The sequence below is a fragment of the Toxotes jaculatrix genome, chromosome 19 (assembly GCF_017976425.1).
Source record: "Toxotes jaculatrix isolate fToxJac2 chromosome 19, fToxJac2.pri, whole genome shotgun sequence".
Taxonomy (NCBI): Eukaryota; Metazoa; Chordata; class Actinopteri; family Toxotidae; genus Toxotes; species Toxotes jaculatrix.
The window spans coordinates 19712470-19727104 of NC_054412.1; the positions used below are offsets into that span (position 1 = coordinate 19712470).

The 14635-nt window shown below is 41.3% G+C and overlaps 1 protein-coding gene across 2 annotated transcripts; it reads left to right on the forward strand.

Annotated features, from left to right (window-relative positions):
* Positions 1-43: 43 nt before the first annotated feature.
* On the forward strand, positions 44-9264 carry frk (fyn-related Src family tyrosine kinase). 2 transcript variants are annotated; one of them, XR_005896461.1, is made up of 9 exons: positions 44-640; positions 2508-2629; positions 3447-3610; positions 3715-3883; positions 4028-4186; positions 6401-6582; positions 6813-6978; positions 7135-7911; positions 9025-9264. XR_005896461.1 is itself a non-coding variant. In XM_041064671.1 (8 exons), exons 1-8 carry the CDS (start codon positions 243-245, stop codon positions 7341-7343), a joined length of 1569 nt encoding a protein of 522 aa, XP_040920605.1. In that variant the 5' UTR covers positions 44-242; the 3' UTR covers positions 7344-9264. The 2 variants fall into 2 exon arrangements, 1 of the variants encoding a protein (XP_040920605.1); XM_041064671.1 differs by having other exon boundaries at positions 7135-9264.
* The last annotated feature ends 5371 nt before the right edge of the window (positions 9265-14635 follow it).

The window sequence follows — 14635 nt, forward strand, 5'->3', positions numbered from 1 at the left end:
ACCCAGTTCTCCTCCCGGAAACTTGACATGCGGGTGTCCGTCACTTCCCGCAGGTTGTTCGGTGAGCTGGGTGTGTGCTGAGGTCAAAGAGCAGCCGCTCGCTGTCTGACTCTGGGATTATTTGACATGAGTCCTCATTTGACGAGATGCGGGTCCTGGGCGAGGTGAAGGGATTCCCTCAGACTGTTTCCTGTCCTGATCCCTGCCACAGAATGACTCGCCGTGATTGACGCGGACGCGCCATGGAGATCCAGAAGAGGTTTTCCGCGTGTTGGGAGAGTTTTCGGGCATGTTTTAAAAAACCGAGCCAGTCCGGAGGTGTCACCAAGCGCGATGATAACCAGGGAACCGTTTTCGAAAACCGTAGTGCTGATAAAATCACAGAGCCGGGCTTTAATGTGTCACGGTCTTTACCCCCGCTGCCAGTGGAGAAAGCGGGGGACTATTACATCGCCCTGTATGACTACTCCGCCCGCACCGAGCAGGACCTGGGCTTCAACGCTGGGGACACTTTAGAGGCTCTGGACAAAAGTACCGGTGATTGGTGGTATGCCAAAGCCCTCACCGGCCGTTCAGCCTCCAAACAGGGGTACATCCCTGCCAATTATGTGGCCCCTGTGGAGAGTATTGATGCAGAACCGTAAGCATTTTTGATTATGATCATTTTTACAATGTGTTGTATTTTATTCATATATATACAAATACAAAAATCATTTAAGAACCATCATTATGATGTCATTTCACAGATATATTAAACCTCATATTTCCATCTACAGTGCTGGAAAATGGATTCAGTTTTGGGTTAAACTAGTTAATAATTCTCTCTGACCAGGAAGTCTAAGATTACAGGTTAATCATTCCAGGAAGGTGGGGCTCAAAAAAAAAAAAAAAAAAAAAAAAAAAACACAAGTTCATAAACAGAGCACTAAAATGCCTTTGGTGGCATTTCTTGGACAGTTGCAGGCTCTGGGCTATTTAATGACTATGACTGCATCTCTGTAAACAGAGAAACAAACCGGTTTTGCAACAAAACTCAATTCAGCCGCAGGTAGCAGGTACAGTCTGTAAAAAGCATGTATAATTGGAATTAATTCAATAACAATTACTGTTACCTTCCCAGACATTGTATTCACTATATATACATATATATGTGTGTGTGTAAATATATATGTAATAAAAATCTTAATGTCATGTGTAGCTGATCTGCTTGGAAAAAGCAGTGTCATGGAAAAGTTCCATATTTGCGGTGCCTTCTCCGCCTACTTGGCATCCCAGCAAAACCTGTTTCTGTTCTGATTTTTCCTGTTTTTGTTTACAAGGATGAATAGTTTTTATTCCCATGATTCATTCGGGCATCACCTATGTCGTAGTTTCATTGAGTCATGAACTTGATGGACACGATATGAAACTATAAAGAGAGGAATTTGTTTCATAACACACTGACACAGTGTGATACTGTGCGTGCATATCACATACAGATCTGACAACTGGCTTTATCAGTCAGAGACGACTGTAACGTTAAAGGTCGGGTCAGCGTTAGGGCTTTACCTTTCCATTTTACCTCCAGTGAGAATGTAACACTGGTTATTTCCTGACACATCAGTGCATCATGTTTCCATACTTGTGTTGACTCATGTCTGACAGGTAGTTAGGCATAAGTAATTACCAGGTAAATACTCTGGGCTTGTGGAATTAGTTTCAGGTTAGATGTCATAGGTTTCTGTGCCAGATTAACCTGCCAGGGGCCCCTTATTGACCCCCCTCCTAATGTGGGTATAGATGTGTTGTTTGTGGTCATTTGATTAAGCATGAAATTGTTTAGAGTAATGCAACATGTAAGATCAATATAGAAGGAAATGAGAAAGGCTTTAAGGGATATTTTCCGTCCAACTTTCCAAGCCCATCTGTGGCTCTCAGCCCCAAGCTCACTGGTTCCCACTGGTTCTCACTGAAGGTGTCAATCTGTAAAAATGAGTCATGAGTATATACTTTCATTTAAAAACAAAAAAGAAATCATCTCTTAAAACAGCTGTGCACTGCAGTTTAAAGCAAATCCTACAGAAACACAGGGAAATACTTCATTTGTTCGGGACTATTTTCTGTAGCGGATTAATTCCCATTTAGGCCTTTTTCCAGCAACAGGACGGTTTATATGGGACGAAGTCAAAATAAAACTACAGTGTGTGTTTCCATGGTAATAAAGGAACGTGTCTCACAGTGCAACACTGTGGCTTACTGATGTGTTGTTAATAGTTTATGGACATTAATGGAGCTCAGAGGAGCAAGGTTTATCCGGCTGTGGATACGCACACAATGCTTGATAGTGAGATACATTCATGGTTGTTTTGGGGTTTTCAGGGGATTTTTTTGACTCCTCCTTTAACACAAGATGTTAAAACATATTTGATTGGATAATTATAAAAACCGAACCTTTGCTCTAGCTGACAGCTGATGCTTTATTTATTATTAAATTGTTTTGTTTTTTGCTTAAATTCTGATTTTTCTAGATGGTATTTCCTCGACACCAAACGGCTGGATGCGGAGAAGATGCTGCTGGCCGAAGGGAACCAGGACGGTGCCTTCCTCATCAGAAACTGTGAAAGTCAGAAGGGAGAGCTCTCCCTCTCAGGTGAGCTCAGATAAGAAGTGACATCGTTGATATGAACGTTAAAGCGGGATCGTGTCACTATGTCAATAATTTTATGACTGAAGAAGTGCATCACATTGCCAACAAGTTTCAGTCTTTCTGTCAATACCTTTGATGCAACATATTCCTTTACAACCTTTTAATAGGCCTAATATCCTCTTATCGTATCTTTCTCACATGAAATCGTGTGGGTCAGCATATTCTCTGCCACAGAACCCACATTTCATGCCCGAGCATTGTTCGGTGATTCATTTGTTTCCTCGGTTCACTCAAATGATTGATGGTGTGAAGGTCATCAAGTTAAATAAATAAAGATCTCCACTCCCATAAAAGCAAGTGTGATAACTTTATCTCTCCTGGTTCTAATCTGTCTTTTCACCGGCCTTGCTCTTTCCATTACAGCTGGATTCTTTCCATTCTAGTTCATTACAGCCAGTCGCTAACAGTTCATTTCACAGCCACCAAAACGAGGGTTAATTTGCTGATTTTGTGCGTGAATCAGGTCAACACGAGTTGATCTGGAAAAGAGGGATGAGAAGACATGTTCTATCACAACAACACAATTGTAAAATACCTCATATTCATATTTTAACTTTAGGTAAAAATGCCTAAAGTTGCTAAGTTAAACAACTTTCCCCGTCAGGTTTTGGTTTTACGTTCAACCACAGCTTTTTGGCTCAGTCTCACCACTCGCTTCAGTCTAGTTTCTAGCTGTAGCTCAGATAGCTGTTTGGCTGTTCAACAAAAAAAAAAAAAAAAGATTCATGAGTCAGTCACCAGACTCCGACTTGTCTTTCAGTGCTGGACTGTGGGAGGGTGAAGCACTACAAGCTGAAGAAAACAGATAACGGTCAGTACTTTGTGTCAAGGACGAGATCCTTCCCAACGCTGAAGCAGTTGGTGGAACATTACTCCAGGCAGGCTGATGGCCTCTGTGTGCGTCTGGGTGAACCATGCAAGAAGGTAAAACACACAATATAGTACAACATGAACTAAACACACCTGGCTTATCCTTCTAAATTCCATTCTTGCCGTTCATTAAGCAGTGACTCTTCCTGTGCTTGTAGATGGAGGCCCCACAGACTTTTGGTCTGTCCTATAACACAGTGGACCAATGGGAGATCGACCGCAACTCCATCAAGCTGCTGAAGAAGCTGGGAGCCGGTCAGTTCGGCGAAGTCTTCGAGGGCCTGTGGAACGATACCACAGCGGTCGCGGTGAAGACCCTCAAACCTGGTACACCAAAATAATCACATTTATTCTGCTTCTGTAGCTTGCCAGAGCTTTCTACCACATCTCACAGTCCTCATCAATTGCAGTAGAGTTGCAGTAACAGGCACAAGTCTGACAGACCTCAAACTCCCTGAACACCTTCCTCAGGTACCATGGATCCTGAGGACTTCCTGAGAGAGGCTCAGATCATGAAGAGGCTGCGGCACGCCAAACTGATCCAGCTGTACGCCGTCTGCACCATGGAGGAGCCCATCTACATCATCACAGAGCTGATGAAGAACGGCAGCCTGCTGGAGTACCTGCAGAGTAAGACGGCTTTGTTTTCATTATGAGACACTGCTTCATTATGATCGAGGGTCAGAGTCCAGTGTTACTGCTCTCCCTGTCTGTGGCAAAGGTCAGACTGCAGTGCAGAGCAGACCAGTGGAAAACAGACTTTAATTCTGCTCCGCTTAAATAAGTGTTAAAGAAAGAGTACGACAGATTAAACTCTGAGCCTGACTGAGATCTTACTGCTGACTGCAGGAGTCCAGGGTTGGCTGGTTCTGCTCTGATGTAAAAAAAAAAAAAAAAAAAAGATAAGGACATGTACTAACACTTCCCTCACTTTATCTCTCAGCAACGAGCCAACATGGTATGACACTGAGATCATACTGAGGAAGAGAGTGACTTCACTTGCTTTCATTTACAGCTGACTAGTATGAGTGACCCCTACATACTTCACTGTGTTGTAGATTTAGTTTTACATGGATAAAATTGCCCATGAATCTAACCTCAGTAATCCATAATGACAAGGTGAAAACATGTTTTTAGAACTTTTTGAAAATGTGTTTTAAAAATGAAAAACTGAGATCTCTCAGTATCTCTGTGTTCAGACTATCTGCTGTGTCACTCCACTCTGTGGTCAGGTGCATCCTGTTTGCTCTAATTATCCTTGAGAAGTGTCTAGAACTTGACTGGAGTCCACATGTGGCAAACTGAATTGGAAAATGGACATAATGTACAGAGGACACACCTGTGTCTCAAGACAAAAACCAATCACTTTCCATCCAATCTCACCAAGATTGAGAGAATCTGCCAGGAAGAACAAAATAAACTGTCCAAACCAAGGTGTGTAAAGCACCAATCAGCTGTCTGAAGACTGAGATCAGTCGATTACATGAGTCAAGTCTGGTGTGCTGCTGCTTGGTTGGAACAAAAACCAGCAGCCACACGGCCCTTTGTGGAACAGTTTGGATACCTCTGCTTTAATTGGACAGTTTTGGCAACAAAGATCAGAGGTTTTCAAACTGTAAGCGAGGAGTCAGTCAGGTCTGAACACAGGTTTTTATAGTGTGACTTGCAGTAGATTGTGAATAAAGGTTCATAAATCCACCAAGACCTCACAGGAAAAAAAAAAACACTTAACTCCAGACCTTGCCTGAGATTCGTCACATTTTTAAGTTTTCTTCAGTATCAGGGTAATGCAGTGAGAGCTGTCTGTACAGCCGGGGGTACGTTGCTAAAAGGAGCTGTTAATAGCTAATTCAGCATAATGTTACTGGTGCTAATTTGCCACGATGTAGAGAAACAGGGTGAGGAGATGATGTTACAGGTGTCACTCAATGGACATGGTAGAGTTTCCAGCTGTGTTGGGTCTCAGCTGTTTGATAAATCATTTGTACCCATTAGGTCAGAGTTAATTCAATTAATCAGGAAACTTTGTGTGATAAAGGAGGTTAAACAAGTCTGACCTACAGTTACCATGGAGACGTATCCCTCCAGGCTGGCCTGGTCCTGCTCAGGTCTGTTTTGTGGCTTAGCTAATGTGGAGCCCAAATGTGCACTTCGACTAAAGACCGTTCATTTCCTTCACATGTGACCTTTAGCACTCGCTGTGGTGTGCGTTGCGTTCACCTCGTAGCTGGGCGAGCTGAAGCCGTAGTGTGAGAGATGTAGTGTCACTTCCATTCAGAGTGTCGGTCACTCTGAGGAGCGCTCATGTGGAACTGATGGTTGTGAAGCCCCTGAGACAGTCTGTGTGGTGACCCACATCAGCCATAATTCACCCCACACCCACCCTGGGAGTGGAGCATATCATGGCGAGGACATGTTCAAAGTCACACAAGTATAAAGTTAAAAACATTAAGTACAGTTGAAAATCAGTGCTATTCCTGCCATGACATGTATTATTTCACTGCTTTTATTTTGTTAAGGTTATAATGTGAGTTATAGCTTAATTAAAAACTTTATTTTCATTGGAATTGTATTGTTTTAATCTGATTCTTATTTAACACGGTGAAGTGTTGATTTGTCATATGTGCATGTTGGAGCAAACGGTGGCTGCCTTCAGTTTTCACCTATAGTAAAAACTTGAAATCAATCTTTGGTACATGTTTTTCTAAGCCAATAATTTATACAAATATATTGTTTCACAGTTAAATGTCTCCAGAGTAAAATAAATAGGTTGGATAATTCAAAGTGATACTTGATTCATGGAAGGACTGTGACACATTTCGTGGCTCTCTGCCTTGATAACAGAGGATAAGGGTGCCACGCTGGGGATCTCTGACCAGATTGAGATGGCAGCGCAGGTGGCGTCAGGCATGGCTTTCCTGGAGTTACAGAACTACATCCACAGAGACCTGGCAGCCAGGAACGTCCTGGTCGGGGAGAACAACATCTGCAAGGTCGCCGACTTCGGCCTCGCCAGGGTCTTCATGGTGGGTTCCACGGGTTGCTCTCACTCATCACAAAAAAATCTAAATGTACATTTACTTGCATGCATTACGCAGCCTGATTTAAAAACTCCACAACCCAGGCCACAAAGTTTGCTTCACTTTAGGTATTATCACATCAGCAGCACCAACAGCAGTGACTCCCAGCTGTATCACATGTCCCTCCAAAATGAAAGGAACAACCTGTACCCTGTCTTTTTTTGCTTTGTTATCAGAAAGAGAATGAAAATGTGTACGAAGCCAAAGAAGGCACCAAGTTTCCTGTGAAATGGACCGCCCCAGAGGCCATCCATGACAACAAGTTCACCATTAAATCTGATGTTTGGTCCTTTGGGATTTTGCTGTATGAAATCATGACATTTGGCCAGATGCCTTATCCAGGTAACACCTTAACCAACGCTGTCATAAATGATTGTCTGAACACAGAGATTAAAAAAAAAATATATATAAATATATGTTCCGCCAAAAGTGTGATGATTTGAGTGCAGAAATCTCTCCTGTCAAATCTGTGATCATGTCCCTCTGTGATTGTTCCAGCCATGACCAACTTCCAGGTGGTCCAGAGAGTTCCCACTGGTTACCGGATGCCGTGCCCCCCCAACTGCCCCAAAGTCATGTATGACATTATGATAGAATGCTGGAAGGAGAATGAACAGGAACGGCCCACGTTCGAGACCCTGCAGTGGAAGCTGGAGGACTACTTTGACCTGGATGTGACCTCGTATGACGACGCCAGCCGTTATTAGCACACACTGACCGGGCTGTGACATGTGGAAAGAAGGGAATGGAAAGAAGAAAAACTCTAAGCACCGAAACAAAATCAAACTCACTTGAATATAAACACAAACTGACACAGATGATTTTCTGGATTCACAGATTCGAACCTAATTTAAAATCCCACTCCCTGCAGTCGAATGAAGGATGTAAAACGTTTGATATGACTGTAGCTGACACACAGCGAGGAAGCTTTTCAACGCAGCAGCAGCTGGTTTGCGACACGAGCTGGTCCTGCCTTGTGTGACAACTGAATGCACTTTCAGACAGGCATATATGCGAGTTCAGCCTAACTCGTAGAGCGCACTCTTTCAGCCCAGATGAAAAGCCGGAGTCTGTCCATCTGGACGAACCAGTTCTTTTTGCACGCAGCATAGCACGCATTGTTTCCAAAGGCGACATGCCGAGCTATTACCGGGAGCTATCACAGACAGGATGTGAGCAATGTTCACCTACGAGCTCGGTCTGTTTTTGGTTTGTGTCTTCGAGGGGCGAGACCGAGTGAGCGGCAGGTGCTGTCATCTCAGCTCACATGGTCAGGTTTGTATGGAGCCCTGCAGGTGTATCAAAAAAATAATCACAAATGAATGCACACAAATAACCAGAGAATAGCTTTATTAGATTTTTTTTTTTTTTTTTTACCCTGTGAAGGTGATGTGGCCTACGCATTAGTATACAGCAGCTTATTTTCACATCCATCAAACATTAGCAATCATTTGGAGTGCAGTTTGTGTCCTTTGCTGCTTTGTTTTGGCTCCACCAACTCCTGAGAGAATTACCCAACTCCTATAACTGCTAAATGTTGTTCTTTTTTCACCACTTTGTCACTACCTGTGCGGGCCATAAAAAAAAGAAAATGAGCTAAAGTCTGTCATAGAGTCCTAAAGTCCATAACTCTCCACGAGTTCATCTCCATAAGTGACCCTCTTCTCATTACGTGCAGTAATTCCACATTTTTCCATTGTTAATATGAAATATGGATTAAAGAAACTTCAAGGGATATCAAAGATTATTTTTAAAAATTAAGAAAAATACACTCCATCCAAAATCAAAACAAAAGCACAGTAGATTTTCTCTTCTTCTAGCTGACCTTCTCTGGTCAGAGTGGGAGCCGCGGCCAAAGTGTTAGCAGTGTGTTAGAAGATGCATACAAACACTAACTTCATTCCTTATCTATTAATAGTGTCAGGTTATGGCATTTAGTATATTCACCTTTAACACTTTATCAGTTAGCTGCATGCTCACCACTGTGTGGCCTGATGTCAGTGTGATGCAGACTAATGCAGTTCAGCTTTGATTTAGGTTGGAGATACAGGGACATGCTTCAGATTTTTTCCCCATTAAACATAGTTGTATTATCTTTGACATCCCTTCAACATACTTTGAACTCTGTTTAACATTATGTTCTGTTCAGATGTAGCACAAGTTACTATTTTAAGTGCACAGAATTTTTCTTTTTCTTTTTTTTTTCCTAAATCATCTAGTCTGCTCATGGCAGCTAAGCCACAATGCAGTCACACCTGTCTGCCTTTGTGATAGAGTACATTTAGTTAAATGCATTCTTCTTGTTAGTCTTACTCACATGGGGACCTGCAGTGTAATGACTCGATGACTGAACTTAATCCCTCCTCTTGTTTTTGTTTTTTTGTACAGGATTCTGTTAGAACTGCCCTCAGCACATCTTATCAGACACCTGACAGGTTTACTGAAATGGTTGAAGCAGGTGGATGGAAATCTCTCACTCCTGTGATTTTTGTATGATGGTTTTTAGTGTCACGAACAAAAATCCTGTTAATTGTACATTATAACCAAGCCAGTGTTTATATGTAATCATACTGTATTTTAACATAATTATCCTTTTTATTTGTAACGTAATTAAATGAATTATATTTAGTATGGTCTGTGTTGTGTCATTTTATTTTAGCTGCGGTTCTTAAAACCTGTGTTTTGAGAGGTATGTCATGATCAGTCCTAACCCTTTGTTAGACTGAGCTGTGTGTTTCTCTCTCTGTCTTCTCTGACACTCCAGCATTTTCACATTATGTGTTGTTTAACTGTTTATTCCTCTCACCACCTCTTGTCCCTGTGTTATCTCTGTCTATTCCATGTATAGGACATCTATTGCATGTCCATCTGTCCTGGAAGACAGATTCCTATCCTGTTGCTCTTCCCTAGATTTCTATTTTTTTCTCATTATTTTTTTTTTTTTGTTGTTGTTGTATAGCTTACAGATTTTAAGGCCCCCTGAGACAAATGCATGATTTGTGACAAAAAAAAATATAATTGTGTCATCGCAATTTTCTTGAAAAACTAACTGTACCTGTAGTCACAGACAAGTTTGTCAGACTGTCTCAACTTCCCAACTTGGCCACACAGTGGTGCTGACACTCTCCTGCTGACTCCCATATCTCATGTCCTCCTCCTGGAAGCCAGAAAACTCACCTGGAGTCAGAGACAGTTTAACGTTTTATGGTGAAATGTTTTTTTGTTTTTTGTTTTTTGTGTGTGTGTATCTGCAAATAAAATTCTTCATGAGCATTTCCTCTGCCTCTGTCTCTGTCAGAGAGGAGTATGAGTCAGGTGAAACCTGAGAGTGGTAACAGGAAGCTGTGACCCAAAGGATAATTCTCATGATAGCTTTCAGTTCGTAAGCTGAGTGTTGTAGAGTTGCAGAGTTGTTATTATAAGAGACATAAGTGAACCTCTATGTCTGCTTTTATAGACTTTTATGTCTGAGGAAGTTCCCAAACAGGCCGTCAGAACTGATCTCCTGGATCTCCGGAAAAAGAAGGTGTGCATCAAAGAAAAGTCATCTATTTCCAGTTCCTCTGTGATCTGCAGAGATAGTCCAGCAGCGTTCAAACACCACATGTCTAGACTTGCACTGTCTAAGATGTTAGCAGATGAGCTGAGGAGCAAAGGCCACACACTGCACCAAAACAGTTTCTGAATGCGAACATTCAGAAAGTATCTGAGGCTTTCTTTTCTTTTTTTTTTTTTTTTTTTTTTTTTTTTGTTTGTTTGTTTTTTTGTCCTCTTGATGCAAAGTGAAAAATTTGTATGCAAAAACAGACCTTCCATTCAGTCCCTGGTATTTTTTTATATAGTAAAAGTAGTTTCTGCAAACCAAAAGAAATGTGTAAGGAAAACTTGGCAGCAAGATTAATAAAAAAAAACAAAAAAACAAGGAGATTCATGAGTGACTGGCTAGGGAGCTGGTCAAGACTATTTCTGTCAGTAACTGTAGCTTATTAATAGAGGAGCACAGATTTTTAGTAGCTTTATTTAAAAAAAACTCTCTTTAAAAAGGCAATAAATCTGGTCTAATATTTGTGTTATAAATACAACAGGGGACACATTGTGGTAGCTCTAACTTTATTTATCTTCTTCCTTTTGACATCTGGCTGTACCGTTTCCAGCTCCACCAGTTCAGTCCAACAGATGGAGACAATTTGACTGTGCACTGTAGAAACATAATAAACTGTTCCAAATGATTTTGCTGTTATTGTCTCAGAGACAGTAGACCTTTAAGCATTAAGCAGAATGTGATAACCAAGTCAGGCCAGTGTTATGGTGATGTCACAGGTGATGTAAGGTCTCACAGGGGTCAGGGCCGATGCCGCCATCCATATCATGTGGGACTGACAGTTGAGATGGGAAGCTTCCCTGATAACAGCTTGTGAACCTGCGCATGTTCATGTCATCATGTCAGTTGTGAGATTACATAACTGGTTTTTTGAAGATGAAGTGCAGTGAGGATATGAGTATCCATTAAATTTTAGGTTTAGTTACATTGCTGATGTCTGGCGTCCATGTTTATTTGGTTTCCAGGCACTTTCATATTACTAAGAGCAGATTAAGTTGGATATATTCCAGATTATAGCAAAAAAATACTTTTCCAGTCATAAATCCAACCTGGAAGTTGAAGGAAATTTGTGCGTTTCAGTGGAAGCGAATGGGAAATGAGTGGCTCATTCATGCCAACTGAATAGTAATGTCCAGTCACATACAGAGCAGACATTATATATACTATTATGATAGTTAGAAGAGTCAGGTTAAGATTTATCTATCGAGTACATTTCAGAGAGAGATATCAGTGAATAGATCCATCACAGCCTCGTAGCCTGTGCTACACCCAGAAAATAGAATTGGATTTAAATGAGATTTAATACCCATGTATGTCTTTATTAATGGTGAATTCCTCTACAGAGGTGTCTCTGTTTTAAGCCTGTCTGCAAATAAAGCTGTAAGAAAATGTTCCTTTCAAAATAAAACTGCCTCCTTTTCTACACTCGAGTGGCAGGAAGCTGCTCTCTCTCCATACGCGATGGCAGACACTACTCAGTAATAATTCAGGCCTGGTACTTATTCAGACATGCTGAAAGTGATTGTTGCTGTAGGCCTCATTATGTTACACAGCTCACCACATGCAGCACTGTGAGCTCACACGCTGATAATCGAGTTGTTCATAAAGCCACCGTAGAACAAACACGAGCCCTGACACATCTTAATTCCGTGGAGAGGCTGCACTACAACGTTCAAAAGCTTTAAAAAAAAAAAAAAAAAAAAAACATTTCACAGAGATAAACTATTTGCATAATTTGGATAATGAATAAGTAGCAGTGCAAAATAATCCATCTTCCTTTTAGTGTCTCAGATACACATAAGGCTGAGGCTCCACCTCGGAAAGCACCTGTCTTTTTCCATTAAAAAGCGTATTTTTCCCCATTTGCCATAACGCTTCCCAATAACAAGAGAGTGTTCTAATGCAACCCTGTAAAACCACGGCAAATTTGCCCATGGCCATAAATTACAAGCAGACAACGGGTGATTGCCTCTCAGAGGGAAAAACAAGTGGATGAGACAGGTTTAGTGAGAATTATTCAAATGAATTGCTCTTGTTTGCATAGAGAAAAGAGGGATATTGAAAAGACAGGCTTCCTAGAACGGGTTTGGTAATTCCTTTCGCAGCCAACACATTTATGAGCACAGAGTTAATTCTCTCATTCACAGAGACATGTCAAGACTCAGGACGCGCTTCTCCTCCTCACGTCGGCGGATTGACTGTTGGATGATTGACTGTGATTAAATCCCAGTGTATATGGAGAATGCCGGAGCGCGTTTGGAGCAATGTCGAATACAAGCTTTAATTCAAAACTGTACCAAACACACCTGTGTATCTTAAAAGCTCTGTGAGAGACAGTGAAACTGTCCTGATGTTGAGATCCGCGGTGTTTCTGTGCCATCAACATAACGAATTGCTTGTTTGTTTGTTTGCCATTTTAAAAGAGCTGCTGACATTTGAAGCCACTACTACTTCATTTACATCTCTGCACAGGCAACCCGGCAACCACCAAACAGGAGTGCAAAGCAACATTTACTCAAGTCCTGCACTTAAATACTTTTTAGAGGTACTTGTATTTCCATTTTATTCAACTCACTCTGCACTCACAGGTTATTTTTCCATACACAACACAAGCTATGCATCATTCTGTAACTGATGCCTTCAAGTCAAAGGACATTTTCTCATAAAAGTGTGTTTTAGTAACATTTTAACTTCACTTTGAGTTGCATTACTGCCACCTACTGGATTGAACGACATCTGAAAGTCCTCAGATTCTCCTTGACAGATCAGTTCTCACTACAAAAATGTCTTTATTGTCGTGGTACAGTCAGACAACTTTAAAACAGAGGAAGTCCTTAGACCAAATAGTTAAGTGGTCTAGTCGTCTGGTTGGTGTGTGACAGCCAAGCCCAGACTGTTTGGTGACACACATCACACACTGTGCTGTTCAGGTAACTGTGACCTATTCTTAGCCTTGCCATAACAACCTCCTCCCTTCTATTGCTTCCCATACATTTGACCTGTACCTGTTTTTATCTGAATAGAACATATGTCTGACTTAGAGAGTTCAATACCCATATCTACCCTCCCACAGCCTACAATGCCTGTATGATCTGGAACCCTCATGAATGTCACTTCAGGTCGCTGCCTTACTACCTGTCAATGTGTTACCATTATTTCATATATTATACACTTTTCTTCACCCACTCTAAAGCCATTAGAATGACATACAACTCCTCTGTATACACAATCAGGAAGTCCTAACCATTTCAACCATGTCAGATTCGTAGTACTGAGCTGGTACTGCTGATCCTGCTGCATTTGTTGAGACCACTGGAAGAATGTGGATTGTGATTGTGAAGCAATTATTATGTTCAGCTGTCACAGTGAGTAAATAGTGCCTTATGTTTTGTCCTGTGCTTATTTTGTCTTGTGATTTCAGCTTTTATTTTGTAATCTGTTCTCCCTTTGTGTTTCAGGTAGCTTGCCCTTCCTCTTGTATTCCTGCCAGTCTGATTGTCTTCCCCGCCCTGATTGTTTCCACCTGTTCCCTATTACCTAGTGTGTGTACATTGTCTGAGTCTCCCTTTGTTCTTTGCCAGTTAGTCCTGTCTCATGTCAGCAGAACCAGCACCATTCTCGTCTTGTCAGGTTTTGCACACTGAATTCTCATTGAATCTTTTTTTTTAGATTTGTTGCTACTTTGTTTTTGTTTCATAGAGTAGTATTTTGCCTCGCTCAGAGTGATTTTCATTTTGCACTTTGGAATAAAGACTGTTCTTTTTGGAGCTCTGTCCTCAAGTCATGCATTTAGGTTCAATCCTTATTCAGTTGTGACAGCAGCAACATTTTCTCAGTTCAAGAAAGACTAGATTTCTCTAACACATGCAGTTCATAGAGGAGTCATGGGGGCTGGTGGGCAAAGAAAATGCAGGACTTTGCAGGTGTGTGGTTAGGTTGAGGCAACAAAAGCACTTTGGCACAGGTCTGGGAAAGGTTGTGGGTTTGGTTATGAAGTGAATATATCCTGTGCCATACTTAATAAGTTAAAATCCTTAAAATTTTCATGAAATGAATGTCTGATTAAATTATTAGTTGGAGCAAAGCCTCAGATCTTTAGACAGGACCCTTCTAGCCTTTGCAGTCAGGGTCCCTCTGCTCTGGAACTGAGGATTGCAGCATCAGTTAAATCATTTAAATCACTTCTTACTGTGAAACAGTCATAGGAAACACATTGTGCTTGTACTGTTGTGTGGGGAAACTACTCTCACCGTGTGCAGCATGAAATCAAATCACAGTTGCAGTTACCACTGACTGACTTCTTAAATAACCTGAATTTGTTGCAACTATAAACCGATGCACCAGCTGCTTCGCTCTAATATTTCTGACAAAATAGCTGCTTAATGTTTTCTTTAGAAT

Coding starts and splice junctions, on each gene's coding strand:
- frk (XM_041064671.1), top strand. CDS start 243: ATGGAGATCCAGAAGAGGTTTTCCGCGTGTTGGGAGAGTTTTCGGGCA. Junction 6,583..6,812: donor GCCTCGCCAGGGTCTTCATG/GTGGGTTCCACG, acceptor CTTTGTTATCAG/AAAGAGAATGAAAATGTGTA. Junction 6,979..7,134: donor TGGCCAGATGCCTTATCCAG/GTAACACCTTAA, acceptor TGATTGTTCCAG/CCATGACCAACTTCCAGGTG.